At 47.8% G+C, this 16694-nt stretch overlaps 1 protein-coding gene across 1 annotated transcript; it reads right to left on the bottom strand.

The window, feature by feature from the left end:
• Positions 1–780: 780 nt before the first annotated feature.
• On the bottom strand, positions 781–4333 carry FABP6 (fatty acid binding protein 6). Its single transcript, XM_037042140.1, is given in 5 exon segments — positions 781–834; positions 2100–2189; positions 2705–2880; positions 4268–4309; positions 4312–4333. Coding segments are annotated over 5 exon segments (384 nt in total).
• Between the last annotated feature and the right edge of the window lie 12361 nt (positions 4334–16694).

Here is a 16694-nt window from a genome sequence, read left to right as displayed (position 1 = left end):
CCTACCCTGGCCCCCCGTCCCCACCCACAGCCTCTTTCAGTTTCTCCTGGGCCCCCTGTCCAACCTACTAGCGCAAGCTAACACCCCCGTCCCCTCCTGTCACTCTCATTGCCCCTTTGCCACCTTATGGACTGTCATTTTTCCTCAGTCCCTCATTTGTCCCCCGGCACCCCTTGGTACCAGTAGGGAAACTGAAGCCCAAAGGAAGGATGCCACCGGAAATGAGCGGCAGAGCCAGGAACACGCTAGGCCACCTACCCAGCTAAGCTCTGGGTGTCCACCCAGTGTCTGTGCAGCCTTGGAGCCCAGCTGCAGGGGGCCTTTCCTGGACCGGTCATTCCTTCTCACCACCCTCACACGTCACTTCTGCTATGCTTATCTTGTGGCCCATCTCAGAGTCACTGTGTCTCCCCTCCCAGGGTGACATTGTTCTCTTTAAAGGATTATGTCCGCCCACACCGTAGTGGGTGGCAGAGTGGGGTCCACAGAAGTGTGCCCACAGTGCTTCTTGAGCCACCGCTTTTGCCTTTTTGCAGGGGCTCAGGGTATTCAGTCCACATTCAAGGCTCCCTCTGCCATGACACGAACCCGACAGGGATCTCAGGACCAGGTTTTGGCCTGTGTAGCCATCCTCAAAAATTTCCCACCCTCCCCCAGCCAGAACCTGCCTCCAAGTCACCAGAAAACAAAGACAAAGAGGTTCTGGAGTGAGCAGAAGGCTCATTCTTGGACCAGCTTTATTGGTGGCTTTGTAGCCCCCTCAGAGCCCTGCCTGGTTGCTCAGGCCATCCTCTTATAAACGTGCTCATAGGTCACACCTCCGATGGTGGAGATCTGAAAGAAGCAGGCAGAACAGAAGGGGTCAGTGCTGGGACTCCAGGTGGACCACGGGGCACAGCTGGAGAAGACTGGCCTCCAATCCCAGCCCTGAGTAGAAATGAATCAGTTGCACCACTTCTCAGGGCCTCGGTGTCCCAATCTCCTACACGAATCACTGCACAGACTCAGTGTAGTGAAAGTGCTGGGCAGATGACTCTTTACATGGTAACTTCCCCACCGTCTGTTCATTTCAGTTCGCCAGGCCAGGCCCTTCCCAGGCCCACTGAATCCTTCTATCAACACTGTGAGGTTGTCCCCATTGTACAGGTGAGAACACTGAAGTTCAGAGAAGTCAAGTAACCTGTCTGAGGTCAAAAGGCTACACTGAACCTCTGCCCCATTTGGTATTTGTGGGGCAACTGTGCTCAGTGATGGCAGATGTGGCCCCGGCCCTCAGGAAGCATAAGGTTTTGTGGGAGAGGCGGACAAGAGGAAACGGTTTGGTGAAGGGCCCTATGTGTGGGGCCCTGGGCTCCAGGCCACCGAGACATGCTGTCACAGCCTGTGCACATATTGTCGGTCGGTCCTCATGTCCGGCAGAGGCAAGCAGCAAGCTCTTCCTTTTAACTTCGCCTCCATGTCTTTCCCCTGGGGGACCATCCGCAGCCCTCGGTTTGAGGGTGAGGGCAGTAGAAGTGGAAGAGCCCCCCGGGGAGAGCACCCCTAACCTTGTTTACAGAGCACCAAGTGTGTGAGGGGTCAGTCCACAGGTGTGTGTGTGTTGGCCCTGCCAGGAGTTTTAAAAACGTTTAATTAGCTGCCAACATTAACAATCTGGAGATTTAACCAAAGAAGTGCGAATTCCCAGCCTCTCTTGAAAGATCAGAAGATCTAGCAGGAAGGGCCTGAAGTCTCGTCATGGAGCAGAGTGTTGGCTGCCCGGTGGGGGTCTCCTGGACTTCTTCACTGACACTCTGGGCTTCCAGACTTGGGCCTCAGGGGTCACTGAGTGCGGGCACCAGAGTCACAAATCCCATCTCTATCATAAAAGCTGCATGCCCTCCAGCTGACCACTTAGCCCCCCATGCCTCAGTCTCCTCATCTGTAAAATGGAGACAAAAATCCCTCCTTACAGGGTTATTGTGAATTTCGACGAGAGCACAGGGCCTGACACACAGGAAGTTCTTCCAAAGCCACCTGCCCAGAGGTCTGCCTCTCTGGGGCCGTGGCTGGGGGCAGAAGAACACTTTGGTCCTGCCAGGATCCAGCAGGACACTCACCTCCACCAGCTTGTCGCCCACAATCTCTGAAGTCTGGTGATAGTTGGGGAAATCCACCACCAGCTTCCCGCCCTCCATGTGCACCGTGGCCTGGAAGAGAAGCAGAACCCTGAGTGTGAGTCAGCAGAGGCCCCCCGATGCAGGCCAGCCCCTCGGGGGTGCAGGGCCTGCCCACAGCCCCAGCCTTCCTCTCCGGGGATTCATTTGCCTTGTAGGTATATGATTACATGAACCAAAGACACAGGTCACCTGCACGACTCACTTAGCCTTGCTGTGCCTCCCTTGCGTGCTACTAAAATGGGTGTCCTAACGATACCTGCTTCATAGAGTTACTGTGAGGATTAAGTGACTGAATATGACACATGTCAAGTGCTTAGAGCAGTGCTAGGCATGTGGTGAACCTCCTTGTTAATTGCAGGGTTAGTCATGACCGTCATTGTTGGGAAGATGAAGATGTCATCCAAGGGTGTTGATTGCAGCATTGTTTGTAGTTGTAAACAACCTACATCTCCCACCTAGGTTATCCACTGGTGATTATCTATCAATGAGGGAATGTTAAATAAATAGCATTTTCAGTGGCTGCTCACCTTGAACTTCTTGCTCACCTTGAGCTTCTTGCCCTCCATGGTCTCCATGTCCCACTCCTTGTCAATGGTGAACTTGTTGGTCATGGAGTGGCCCCCAGGATAGTGCTGGGACCAGGTGGAGTTCTGCCCGTCCTGCTGGACCTCCGTGACAATCTTGAAGTTACAGCCCTTTTCAATTGCGTTGCTGGGGAGCCCTGGTGTGGGGAACATGCAGAAGGGCCATGTAAGAGCTGCGTACACCCGTGGCTTTGGGAAAGCGCTTGCCTCCTCTGGGGCAGGCTACCCTGATGGTTAAAAGCACACATTTCGGCTCTACCATGAGCCATGCAGCTTGGGCAAATACCTCTTTAAGCCTCAGTGTTTCCATCCACAAAATGGGGTAAGAAGGCCCTTTTCACAAGGCTGTTGCAAAGAGTAAAGCGTGTCTTATAAAGCTCTTGTCGTGTAGTTGACAATGAATAATAGCTGTTCTTCTGACAGTAACCTAACACAATAGAAACTTGCCAAGCTTGCAAAGCTCTGGAATGAAAGGGACCATCAAGATGGTCTTTTATGGCTCTTTTTGACAGATTAGGAAATGAAGACCCACTTCATTTCCCAATGAAGCAGGAAAGGGGGCTCCCAGTAGCTCAGTGGAAGTTCTGGGCAGCACCACCCAGGTCTAGGCCTGAGACTGGCTCCCTCCTAATTCCACACCAGGCTGTTGCAGGGGAGACCAAGTCACCGTTCCTTCAGGGCCTCTCCTAACAGTTGACTCAGAAGGGCTTTTGCCTCCCCAAGGTCCCAGGGCTCATGAGCGTGGCTCTTAGGGCCTCTCCGCCACCAGGATGAGGGCACTGGTCCTTGGGGCTGCCCTTGGACTCCCGACAACTGCACTGCCTCAGACGTGGTTGGAGCACCAGGGTTTCTGCAGGATTGTCGAGTCTACCATCTCATTGGCTCCCCACAACGAGTATTGCAAACCTCGCAGCTAAAGGAATGGGGTCTTTTGATCTCTCCACCCACAGAGCCTAACACAGTGAGAGGCCTTTGTTTGTTGAATGACTGAATGAGTACATAGCTTGTCAAACCTAGTCTCTATGCTAACTTCTTGGTCACCTCTTACAAGGCAGTTTGTGGTGACACCACTCATGATCTCATCATAAGGTCCTGGGTTCTAATGTCCCCTTCTAGGGACTTACAGTGTGACCTTGAGCAAGAGCTGAGGTGCCCCCTCAGTAACAGTGGGTTGGCCCTTGCGTATAGTAGGTGTTCAATAAATGCTTGAATGAATAAACCAGTCAAGTCTCTATACCAGTTTCTCTAGCTCTGTGACCTTGAACTAATAACTCAGCTTCTCTGGGCCCCAAGTTTTTGCTAAGTAAATTGGGTGTACTTATATTCCGTAAGTGTTTTAAAGTCAGAGTCTATATGGCTTTTATTATCCCAAGAGCCTGGGACAGAGAAGTACCCAGTAGATGAGGAAGTGAAAGAATGAATAAATGAAGTCTTGTCCCACTTTACGCCAGGAATTTGGGTTCCCAGACCAGTGCTGGTTTTTACAGACCAACCCAGAGAAGGTATTCTTAGGACCCCACTCACCAAGGCGCTTCATGAACTCGTCATAATTCTTCTCGTCCCGAACTCATACTTGCCGTTGAAGGCCATGCTGCCTGGAGACCTGGAGACCTGGAGGCCAGGGAGCACAGGGCTGAGGAAGAAGGTTCGTGCTGCTGAGGGTCTGCTGCCCCAGCTTATAAACCCTCCCAGATGCTGAGGCTCAGCCCCCTAAGTGACCCCACTTCTCCTCCTGCCCCTGAAAAGGAAGTGCTTGATGTTTTATGATGTGGGAAGGGCCTAGAGGAGCAGAGCCCTAAGGTTATTCGCCCGATGAAGCGTTGGCTGAAGTCCCACTGCTTTTCCCAGCAGGGCCAGGGCCAGGGCCAGCACTGCACAGGGCTTGAGGTGTCGTCCATTCTGTCCACTGCCCCCCTCCATTCATTTGTATCTCCCCTTCATCCATGCTCACCACCTCTCATTCACTCCTGTAGTCACTGACCAAAGCGCATGGAGCACCTTGTGCGTGGGGCACAGAGGAAACACTGAATGAGACACACATCCTTTCCAAGACAGCATCCAGGCTAATCCAGAGACAAAACACACAACTGCAAAAACTCTCATGCAAGCAGGGTATGTGATGTGTTTCAAGAGAAATGCAGATGGATGGCCTGGGGCATGAAGAAGGAGCACCCGTGTTCATGTGGCTGGATATCATGGTGTGGAAGGCAGTTGATACAGGTCTTGAAGGACCGATGGGACTTGGCAGTTAGGACAAGCAGTCAGGTTGGAGAAGGCTAAGAACATAGGGAAACAACATGCTAGGAGGAGGGAACAGTGTGATGAAGGAGGAAAGGGCCAGGATGAGAGGAAACAATGAGTTTGGCTGCAGCAAAGAGCACTTGAAGAATAGATACAAGAAGGATGCAGAGAATGCAAGCAGCATAAAGCCGCAGCCTGTGGACCCTAGGAGCCAACCTGGAGGAGGAGGTGCCAGGGTGCGTAAAGATCCACTATGTGACAGGCATGGGCTAGGAGCTTGATGAACTTTGTTCGAGCTTCACTGCTGGGAGGGCTAGGAATTTAGACCCCTGACTCCTGCTTCCTGTTCTGTTATCTGGCGACTCCATCTCCTCCATGATAACTCCTGCGCTGCCTGCTCTGTGGGTGTCCTCTGGATGCAGTAGATGGATGATGCAAAGTGTGAAGTGCTCTGTGAAGGCTCTCATCCTTCTTATTATTAATGAAGAGAAGTTTGCAAGTCTCTCTCTTTGTCTAGAGTCAGCTCTCCATGAGTCCTTATCATTTCCATCCAAAGCAGAACTCACCACAATTGCTAACCCCCAGCGCTGGGACTCTGGGGTTTCTAAACTGGTGAAACCAGCTTTGCCACATTTTACCAGTCTTCAATCTCCAATCTTGGAATTTCTTTTTATTCTTTTTTAAGATTTTATTTATTTATCTTTAGAGGGGAAGGGAAGGAGAGAAATATCAATGTATGGTTGCTTCTTGTGACTCCCCCACTGGGAACTGGCCCGCAACCCAGGCATGTGCCCTGACTGGGAATCGAACCGCGATCCTGTGGTTCGCAGGCCCGTGCTCAATCCACTGAGCTTCACCAGCCAGGGCCAATCTTGGAATTTCTTAACCCAGCCAGGAGTGTTATTGGAAAAAAATCATAAACACACACATTAAACCATCCTCCAACACACACACACACACACACACACACACTCATCATCATCATCATCATCATCATCATCGTGGATTTTCTCATGCTAAATTATATCTGTTAAAATTCCATAACTCAGGGCAACTGGCAGTACTGACTGAGTCAGCCTTCGATAACAGTTTGGTGTCTATCCTTCTAGACTTTTAAATGCATACATATACGTTCCAATGTAAATGAGGTTATATTGTCCTGTAGCTTCTTTTATGGAACGCTATAGCTCATGTCTGTATCATAACATAAAAGTATATCATATCCTTCTTAGTAGCTCCAGAGTATTTTATTGTATATATGTTTCAGAACTTACATAGCTATTTCTGGATGTTTAGGTTGTTTCCAATCTTTTCCTGTTATAAATAACTCTGAGATAACCATATGCATTCACACCTCTTGGTGTACATGGCTGATTACTTACTAAGATTATTTGCTGAGGATGAATTCCTGGACATGAAGTTCCTGGAGCAAAGGGTTTTTATAAGATATTTGTATCTATTACTCTACTGCCTTTCTGAAAGGTATTAACAGTTTACGTTCCCTTCTAGTGCGTATGAGTATTTTCCCCTCGTTGACAATAACAATGCAATAACAATGACAGTAATTGCTAACATTTATTGTTTAGTATGCAGTGGGCACAATTCTTACATGAATTATTTCATTTAATCTCCAAAATGACTCTATGACGTAGGTAACAGTTATTGACCCCATTTTGCCAAGAAGGAAACTGAGTTTTGGAGACGTTAAGGAACTTGCCCAAAGTCACAGAGCCCTATGTATATTCATATTTACTACTGAAACAACTTCCAACATCATTTAAGCACATTTCCAAAAATTTTCCATAATCCCATTACCCTAACACTGTAACTTTTTTTCCTATTCTCTTCTCTCTTTCACTCTTTTCTTTTTCTTTTTTAAATTTATTTATTTTTAGAGAGGGGACAAGAGGGAGAAAGAGAGGGGGAGAAACGTCAATGTGTGGTTGCCTCTCAGGCTCCCCCTACTGGGGACCTGGCCTGCAACCCAGGCACGTGCCCTGTGTGGGAATAGAACCAGCGATTGTTTGATTAACAGACAGGTGCGTATGCATTGAGCCATACCAGCCAAGGCTCTTTCACTCTTTTCTTTCACTCTCATCCTTGCTTTCTTTCTCACTGACTCTAAGTAGAGAAGATACATAATAGCTATAGTCTCCATGCAAGTACAATATTCATTCTGTTTTTGTTTGCCCAGCATTCATTTGTAAACACAGTCCCACGTTTCTGAAAAGCCGCCATGTCAATTGTTAGCAACGGCTACACAACGTTTGTTGGTGGACTTTTAGGGGCATCCCAGGTTACCCCATAAATACCAGGCCACAGTGAGCTTTTTCATACGCAGGGGATTTTTTAGAGCATGTTGTTGAGCTAGAGCCCCAGGCTGGGATTACAGAGTTATGCGATCAGGCACGTCACAGAGCTGTAACATGTTTTGCCACGTTGGGACTAAGTTGGTTTACACCCAGCTGGCCTGGGTGCTAAATTTCTCGGGATGTAGGGTTTTAGACATCTTTAGTACTTTCCCCAAACATTCTGCCCAGCAACATCACAGGTCATGCCATCCTGAGAATTGATACCTTTTTTTTTTAAAACAACCTTTGTGGAGGAAAGGGTTTACCTTTTCTGATTACAGAAGTAATAGATGTTCGTAGTAGGAAATCTGGAAGAAAGCAAAACAAACTCAAGGATACCTCTAATCCCACTACAGGGTCTTGTTTTCTGCTTGTAATATTAACACTTACTCCAGGTCTACGAAGGACGAGAGCTCGAGAGAGCGTAAAGGAATGGTGGGAGCCCCACATCCCGCTGCCTCTCATTTTCCTGAGCAGTGGCTGTTCTGTTGAGCCTGTCAGACGTTTCCCACAGGCACGCAAACATATTCGTGCTCATTCTTTTTTTTAAAGTTTTTATTTGTTTACTTATTTTTGGAGAGGGGAAGGGAGGGAGAAAGAGAAGGAGAGAAACCTCAACGTGTGGTTGCCTCTTGCATACCCCCCACTGGGGACCTGGCCCACAGCCCTGGCATGTGCCCTGACCGGGAATCAAACCGGTGACTCTGGTTCGCAGGCCAGCGCTCAATCCACTGAGCTGGGCTTTTCTGTTCTTTTTAACAGACTTAAAACCCCAAAATACTATTTTGTCTTGAATCACCACCCTCAATTAGCAGTGTATTTCAAACGTTGACCTTATTTCTTCATGGAAACTGAAAATCATTCCATTCATTATTTAAAGGGGCCTTCCAAATGCAGAAATCCACTAGCAGACTACATTATGTGACCCTGGTCTAGGCAGGGGAAACAATAGGGCCTTTGCCATTTTCCTGTAAACTTGGATGAAAATAATTTAACGGAGATAGCCAGCTATAAGTTAGATGTAAGGGGGCAATGGGTAAATAAGCTAGAGAGCTTTAGGGGGCAGGGGGCAGTCTCCCGAAATCCGTCAGGTTCTCTAGTCTGGGAGGAAGTGCGCACTAGGGAGAATCCTACCTTTGTGCTCCAGCCTATCTGGAAGGACTGCCCACTTTTCACCTGTCTGTCTAAATTGGAATTGTCCTTACAAATGTACCCCCTCCAGGGAGCCTTCCTTGATTACTCTAACCTATAGATTGTTCCTAACAGGAATCCCCCTCATGCGTACATTCTCCTTGTCATGGCCCAGGGGCACACCTGGGCTTTAAGAGTCTTCTGTGTGAGTCTTCCTGTGTGAGCTCTGAAATTTCAGACACACCTTTTTCATTTATTCAACAAGTGATATCTGAGCACCTACTGTGCACGATACAGATACCAAGTGTCTGTCCTCAAGTCTTGTGGGAGACCCAGCCTAGTAAGCAGGCAAAGACAACGTGGTGTGATAAATGAGATAAAGACCATCCATAATGATGCACAAGAGACATCACCCTGGCCACCGCCTCCTAGGGGTCAGGGAAGGCTGATCCGACAGCAATGGACAAACAAGCCAGAGCCTTAATTCATTCACTGTTAAATGGGGATAAAAACAACTGTCATCCAGAGTTCCCCTGAGATTAAACAAGGATTAAATGAGAGTACGTAAATAAGGTGCTTACCCTCGAATCTAGTATTTCATAGATGCTCCCTGAATGTTACTGTCATTCTTACTCATTGGCAGTCTGTCCAGCCTATCTGCCTGCTATTTTGAATTACTATTTATTGTAGCATTAATTTAACTCCTCACAAAGTGTGTTTTTTATCTCCCAATTACATTGTAATCCCTTCTAAGAGAGAGTGTGTTTCATACTTCATTAGGGGATGTGCTCAACAGGCACTGGGGTACTGTTTATTTTGTTTTATTTGTCCAGATTGGTCTGGAACAGTAGACTCTGTGTTCTACAAAGTGTGGTCTTCATCATACACCGTGGAGGGTGCAGGAGGGGAAGGTTTGTGAAAAATGGAAATCCCTGGGCCCTGATCCAGAAACTCTGATTAAGTGGGTCTGGGTGGGGCCCTGGAATCTGCATTTGACAGGTTCCCCAGTGGTTGTGATGCACAGTCACCTTGAGAAGCCCCAGGCTGGGGGATTTAGCAAGAGCTGGCCAGGTGGACCAGATGGGCTCTCCAGACCCCCATTTAACACCCTTTCGTTGACTTTCTTTTGCACACCAGGACTATTTTCTCCTTAGTAGTTCTCATCCAAGGTCAGAGTCAACGGCAGAGGGGAATGGTGGAGGCGTGGAAAGGACAACATTGGCACCAGAACACCTGAGTCATCTCCACTCCCCTCCTTGGAGTCTATGCGTGCATCTGACCCCCAGCCCTCCTCCCACCCACACCCAGTCTCTCTCCCTCTTCAGCTGGGGTTCACCTATTAACACAGGCATGCATTAAGAGCCTTTCATGGCTCTTCATTAAGAGCCTTTCATGGCTCACTGTCCGTAAATGAACTGACAGTGAGGTTTTATGGGGCAATTGAACCAACAGAGCAACTATACCCCAGTGGAGATAAAAAAGGGCCCCAAGGCGAGTCCCTCTGGACCACCCACTTCCCATCTGGGCTCTGGCTCCTGCCTCAACTCAGCCACCATTACTCTGAGAGTGACTGGTGAAGGGGGTGGGGAAAGGCAGTCATCTGTGTCCCTGACTGGAGGAGAGGCCCTGGGCCCCCTACCAGCCCGCTAACCCGGGCAGCTTCCAGGGCCCTTCATGTGGTCCCTGACTGATTGGTGTTACAGATTCCTCAGTCAAACTCCCTTCCTCTTTCTTTCCACAACCAAGAATCTGAAATACCAACTGGGGTTGATCCTAGAGCATCCAGGCTAAGTGGGACCTCTGAAGGTGGTCCCATCATGCTTCTTTTCACTCTATCACAGGCTCAGAAATTCAGTATTCTCTTGGAAAGTCCAGCCGGCACTTTGTTTACCAACAATTAGAAACCACTAAAAATTAGACGACGTAGGGACTATGGGGCCAGGCTGCCTGGATTTGAACCCTGGCTCTGCTACTTGCTGGTCTTATGAGCTTGGTCAGGTTATTTGTCTTTTTGTGTCTCAGATTTCTCATCTGCACAAAGGGGAAAATCATTGTGCCTACCTTAAAGGGTTGTTATGAATATTAAATAAGTTAGCTTTTATAAAGCCCCCTTTTTCCAGAGCTTAGCACAGAATATGCAGGAGTGTAAGTGTCCAAGATCACAAACTTGTTGATGAAGCTTGGGTTTGAATTCAGCTTTCCTTGCCCTGAAGCCATACTTGGCTACCACTGCAATGAAGAACAGAATGCCAGTCCCTGCCTCTAGTACCAGTTACAAGCCATACATTCATTCTTTCTTTCACTCAGTGTGTATTTACTGAGCACGGGGCTATGTGTTAGGGAATGGAGGTACACAGTGGAAGACAGTCCCCAGCCCCTACTGGATGAAGGTCCAGCCTCACAGCTCATCCCGTGCTTTAGCTTCGCTTCCTTTCCTATCCAGCCCATGGACACATCGCTTCCTTTGCCGGGACCTTCAATGTTCTTTGGCCACCTTGGCTTCCCAGGTTCCATCTTTGAACAATAATTTTTTTTTAAATCTTTTCTCCATCTTCAGGACTGCTGACTACAACCACAAGAGAAGGCACAAAGCCTGGGGTGGAAGTGGGGCCTGACACCACTAGATATTCATGGTCCTCCCTTAGCCAGGGTTTAAACAGCTCTGCCTGTAGTCCTTCCCCTCATCCTTGGGTGGTACCCAGCTCCATTCCTCATAGCGACTAGTCCTGTCAACTCCCTGCATCACTCCCACCACCAAGCGCCCATCCCAGCCCCCAGCCATCTCTTTAGTGGCCATAGGGTAATCCCCTGAATAGACATATTGCAACTATTAGTATTTAACCAGTTCCCTAGGTTGGACAGTTAGTTCAGGTAGGAAAAATTGCACACACGAGTGGGAAATGCCACAACATGGAAAAAACAAACAAGAGTAGTACTCAAAACCACTACTACCATGGATAGTATTACCTGAGACCAGTGGTACGGGGTGAAGTTCTGTGGCTGTTCATGAGTCATGAGCCAGTGGAGGATGGCGACCTTCCATACTCCTCCATCCTGCAGCCCTCCACTCAAGACTCAGATTCCCAGCTAGGCCAGTTACCGGAAAGGGCGCTTAACCTCTGCACTCGGGCTCCCTTGCTGGCAGAATGGAGCTAACAATCACACCCTCCTGCTGTGGACGTGGGAGGGTTAGGTGACTTGTATGAGAAGGTACACAGATACAAAGTAAGCATAGGAAATGTAGTCAGTAATATGTTAACGGCTATGGATGGTGCCAGGTGGGTACTAGAAATATCAGGGAAAGTTCTTTGTAAAGCATACGATTGCTTAACCACTGTGCTGCACACCTGAAAGTAACACAAAATAATATTGAATGTAAACTGTAACTGAAAATTTCAACTAAAACTAAAAGGAATAATGCTACAGAGAACTCAAGTATCAGATACTGTGTTAAACAAGATAAGCTGTAAATATACATCAAATATCATATTTGTATACTTATTCTAATTATGTTAGAATAAACATGTTATCTAATGTAAAAAAAGGCACTTAGGGCCCTGGCACCTAGCACCTATTTAATCAATGTTAGTTAATTAAAAAGTACCCGGAGAGAAAGTCCAATCGGCCTAGCTAGGGACGAGTATCAGTTCCTAGGGTGGGGGAGGGTCTTGACTGACAGCCCCAGGAAGAGCCTGGTGTAGCGGAGGGAGGAGTAGCTCTTTAAGAATCGTGGAAGGAACATGAAAGTGTTTACTGAGGAAGGAGAAATTTATGCCAGGCAGGCAAGGGCTGTAAGTCTTTCTATATGGTTCCTCAGCTCCCCAGCACTGGAAAAGAAGGTTGCCCACCCACCGTGTCTGTCTACCCGTCTAATCCTGGCTGGGTCCATGACCAGAGGAAATGTGGGAGGTAGCACCGACAACATGCAAGCAACCACACCGCCAAACTGCCAAACGTAGAACCAGAGCAACCCCTGATCCCCGAAAAGTACTGCTTCGGGCCAAAGTCAGATGCCAGAAGATCTCCCTCCAGTTGCTCGTGCGATTATTCATCCCCTCTTCTCCTGCCGCTGGCTACCTGTGATTAATTCCTGCGGCGGCCACAGGAATCACTCCTAATGAATTTCTGATGAACTCATTTGGCGTTAATGCGGTGTGTAATTCTGCAGGACACTCATTATAATTTAGCCTTATTAATTCTCTAGTTACTGGGAACCATTATTGCTCTAAGCTCGTAAGCAGAAGCAAAGTAATTATCCAGAGCAGGCAGTTAAATTATGGAAAGCGTCAGATGTTCAGAGAAGGAATATGCTGTTCTTATTCTTTCCTCCCTGTGCTGTGCAGAGGGGAACCAGCTTCGAGGGTCTTTGAGCTGAGTTGCGAGTGCCCCCCTGACTGTGTGTCCTGTGATGTCAGAGCTGTGCGGGCTGCAGCCCACAGGGCGGGATTTTAAAGGCCCCTCCGAAGATGGCCCTGCCTGCGAATGGTCTACGCTTGCCTACTGCTTGGGTCTGAGTTTCCACCACAGGAAGGTATTCTTTTGCCTTGCAGACACTGTGGCAGGTTGGCAGGTGACCTCTGCCACAGCTCGGAGTTCCCCAAACAGTCACAGATAGGCTATCTCATCTGATCATCAGAATGTCCCAATGATCGTCACTGTAGCTCTTCATAAGGAGAATGAGGTTCACAGAGGTGAATTGACTTGCTCAGGGTCAGCTGGGTGCCGGAACTGGGAACAACCCTTATCTCCCAACCTCTTGGTGAGTTCTCTCCCACTCACCTCCCCTTTAAGCCTGGTTTGCTTTTAATACACATGCAACCCCTACTTCCACCTGGATCAGACCTTCCCTGAGGTTGGAGCCATTTCTGTGGTCCTCTTCACCTGTTTGCCTGGCCTGGGTTCAGAGGATGGGCCACGAGGCTCCCTTGGTAAGGGTGGGGCGGGTCCCCTGAAGACACCTGGAAGATTCTGTCCTGCACAAACTGATTTCATGTCTCCTTTTCCTACACCTCCATGAAATGTTTTCCTAATTACCACCACCTTACAACCAGCTTCATACTTTTGGCTGAAAAATACAGGATCCAGCAAAAATGATGCCCCTTTTTTATTACAAAATCATATGCATATAATTCTGTAACAACAATCAAGCACACCATATGACACTTTAAGTGAAATGTTCAAGGTAAAACTACAAATTATGACACCCCTACTATTACCCTACCAACCACACTCAAGCCAAGCCTTCCTTCTGCTGGGCCCTGTAGATTAAACTACTTTCTAGTTTGTAATTATTTTGTCCTGGTGATAAAAGTAACATGTACTTTTTGCATAAAATTCAGAAAAAGAAAAGTCTAAAGTACATAAAAATGATCTATAATTGACATGTCTTACAGCTGGGTGCACATATCCTCCCAGACCTTGTTATATGTGCAGATAAATGTACACACAAATACGTTGTTCAAAATGGGGCACACTATGTGTGCTATTTTGGAAAATGCTTTTTATTAAACTTAGAAAAATGAAATTGCTGAGAGGTATATATACGTCATCAAAAGATAAATAAAAGCTAATTGAACAAGAATATCCTTGATATGAACCTGTGCACCCCAACGTTCATAGCAGCACAATTTACAATAACCAAGTGCTGGAAGCAACCTAAGTGCCCATCAGCAAATGAGTGGATCAAAGAACTATGGCACATTTACAAAATGGAATTCTATGGAGCAGAGAGAAAGAAGGCGCTTATACCCTTTTTGACAGCATGGATGGAACTGGAGAGCATTATGCTACATGAAATAAGCCAGGCGATGAAAGACAAATACCACATGATCTCACCTTTAACTGGAATATAATCAACAAACGAAAAAAGCAAACAAACTATAATTAGAGTCATTGAAATTAAGAACAATATAGCCCTGGCTGGTGTATAACAGTATAACAACAGCCAGAGGAGAGGCGGAAGGGGGCTGTGGGAAGAAGGGTTTTAGGAACTACTATGAAGAACACATGGACAGAACCAAGGGGGAGGGTGGAAGCAAGGGAGGGAGGTGGGTTTGGAGGGGTTGGGGAGAAAATACAGACAACTGTAATTGAACAACAATAAAATAATTTAAGTAATTAAAATTTAAAAAATCCTTGATAAATCCTCAAGGTTCTTTGAAGGTACAAAAGGGTCATTTAGCAAATAAAGCCCAAATAACCTCATGTACAAGCCAGAAAAGAAATTTACTTATTGCTACCTCATCTCCCTTATCTCCTATTTGTCAATTTGGTGTAGGAGTTTGTACTGAGAAGACCAGTGGAGGGAAGATAAAGGCCTAAGTAAGTGCAAAGTCATATGGCACCCAGGGTCAGGATGAGTGGACAGGGCAACCGGAGTCTAGAGGCAAGCCCAGGGGCCCACCATGGCCTCGCCCCCTCCCCAGCCTCGCCTTCAGGCTCAGGTGCATGCCCTGCGGCAAACTCATTACCATTGAATCTCTCACACTCACTATGCTATTCTGTACCTCCTTGCCTGTACACAGGCTTTTCTCTCTACCTAGATGCCCAGTGGCAGTAATGGTGAAAATTCACTTTTATGGAATGTTTAATTCATGTGTTTGCCTATAAAATTTTTTTAAAAAGCTTCTTTCGGGGGCAAAGTGGGTTTTGTGTCAATATGGAAGGAGGGGAAGAATTTCTTTCACCTCCGAGGGTGGAAACAAAATTATCACAGCCTGGAGTTGACCTGTTGCCTCTCCTGGGCCCCTGGGTCTGCAAGGTCCTCTTCCCTAGCTCTGCAGGGTGCGCTGTCGGTCCCAGGGGGGAGCTGTTCCGCCTCCGCCAGGGCTGCCTCACTGGCTGGAAGCCGGGCAGCCCAGCCCCTCGGAGCTGCAGGGCTGTGTGGTGTGGCTGCATGGCTGTGGGCAGGAATGGGTGGATTCATTGTTGATAGTGATGTGACCAGTATAGGTATCTCTGTGCCTCTTGTACAAAAGTGAAAAGGCACACCTTGCCCAGGTACATTTATATCTGTTGTGGTATACACAGAAACTGTATGCATGTGTGAAAAGTGTGTATCTGTGTCCTTGTATCTGTGTGTGTAGGAGCGTCTTGTACACATGTGCTCGTATGGTCAGGAAAGTTGACGGAGTTGACCTGCCCTCACCCTGGCCTTCTTGGGTAGACCTGCTAAGAGGGTGAACCCTGGCCAAGGTAACAAAGTAATTGCTACTGGAGCCTTGTTCTTGACAGGGAGACCTTGGCTCCCAAGGTAGGCAGAAGACTCAGCCCTTATTATAACCCCACTAACCACACTGCTGGCACTGGAGGAGGAGACCCTGCACATTTTTTTTTATTCTACACCCCACCCCGGGAGCCTAGAGCCCCTCCCTCCACCATCCCTACCCTAGCCCCACCCATTTCTGTGTTTCTGTGTAAGTTCTTCAGGGCACTTTTGTAATTGTAATTACGTTGTCGGGCAGTGGTGTGTTCACTGCATCTGTCCCCCACCTTGCCCCCCGCCCCCGACAACAGAAAGTAGAGTCTCTGCCTGCATCCCTGCTTCTGCCCCAGAGCACGGGTGGTGAGCAAACGTATGAAACGTGAATCAGTGAGTAGCGGAATGAGTGAGTGTGGGCTTGGACAGGAAGGCAGCTCCCAGAAGGAAGGGAGGAGGAGGAAGAGGAGGTGGAGGGGGATGAGGACGGGGAGGAAGAGGAGAAGCAGGGGACGGGGGAGGAAAGAAGAGGAGAATGGAGTGGGGAGAAGGAATCCCAGTTGGGTTCCCTCAAAACCAAATATATTATATCATGATTTATATTATATTTATTATATTATAGTATTTGGGGGCCACCATTTCCTTTTCATGAAAGAGAATTTTAAAATTAATTTTTAAAAAGATTTTATTTATTTGTTTTTGGAGAAAGGGAGGGAGAAAGAGGGAAAGGAACATCAGTGTGTGGTCAGGGCCCGCAACCCAGGCATGTGCCCTGACTGGGAATCAAACCCACCACCCTTTGGTTTTCAGGCCGGCACCCAATCCACTGAGCCACACCAGCCAGGGCCTAAAATTAATTTTTTAAACTGATGATATATTCATAAGTTTCAATATTCAAGGGTAACAGAAGGGGCTAGAAAGAAAATCTCCCCTCACAGCCCAGGCCCCTCCTACCCTGATCCCCCACCCCAGACAACAACATGGTCAGTTTCTCGTGTATCCTTTAAAGCTACATGATGCATGTGTGCAC

The sequence above is a fragment of the Sturnira hondurensis genome, unplaced genomic scaffold, assembly GCF_014824575.4.
Source record: "Sturnira hondurensis isolate 20B ecotype Veracruz unplaced genomic scaffold, ASM1482457v3 Scaffold0000022, whole genome shotgun sequence".
Taxonomy (NCBI): domain Eukaryota; kingdom Metazoa; phylum Chordata; class Mammalia; order Chiroptera; family Phyllostomidae; genus Sturnira; species Sturnira hondurensis.
Note: the sequence above shows the minus strand (reverse complement) of the source record. Positions and strands in the feature narration are given on the sequence as shown.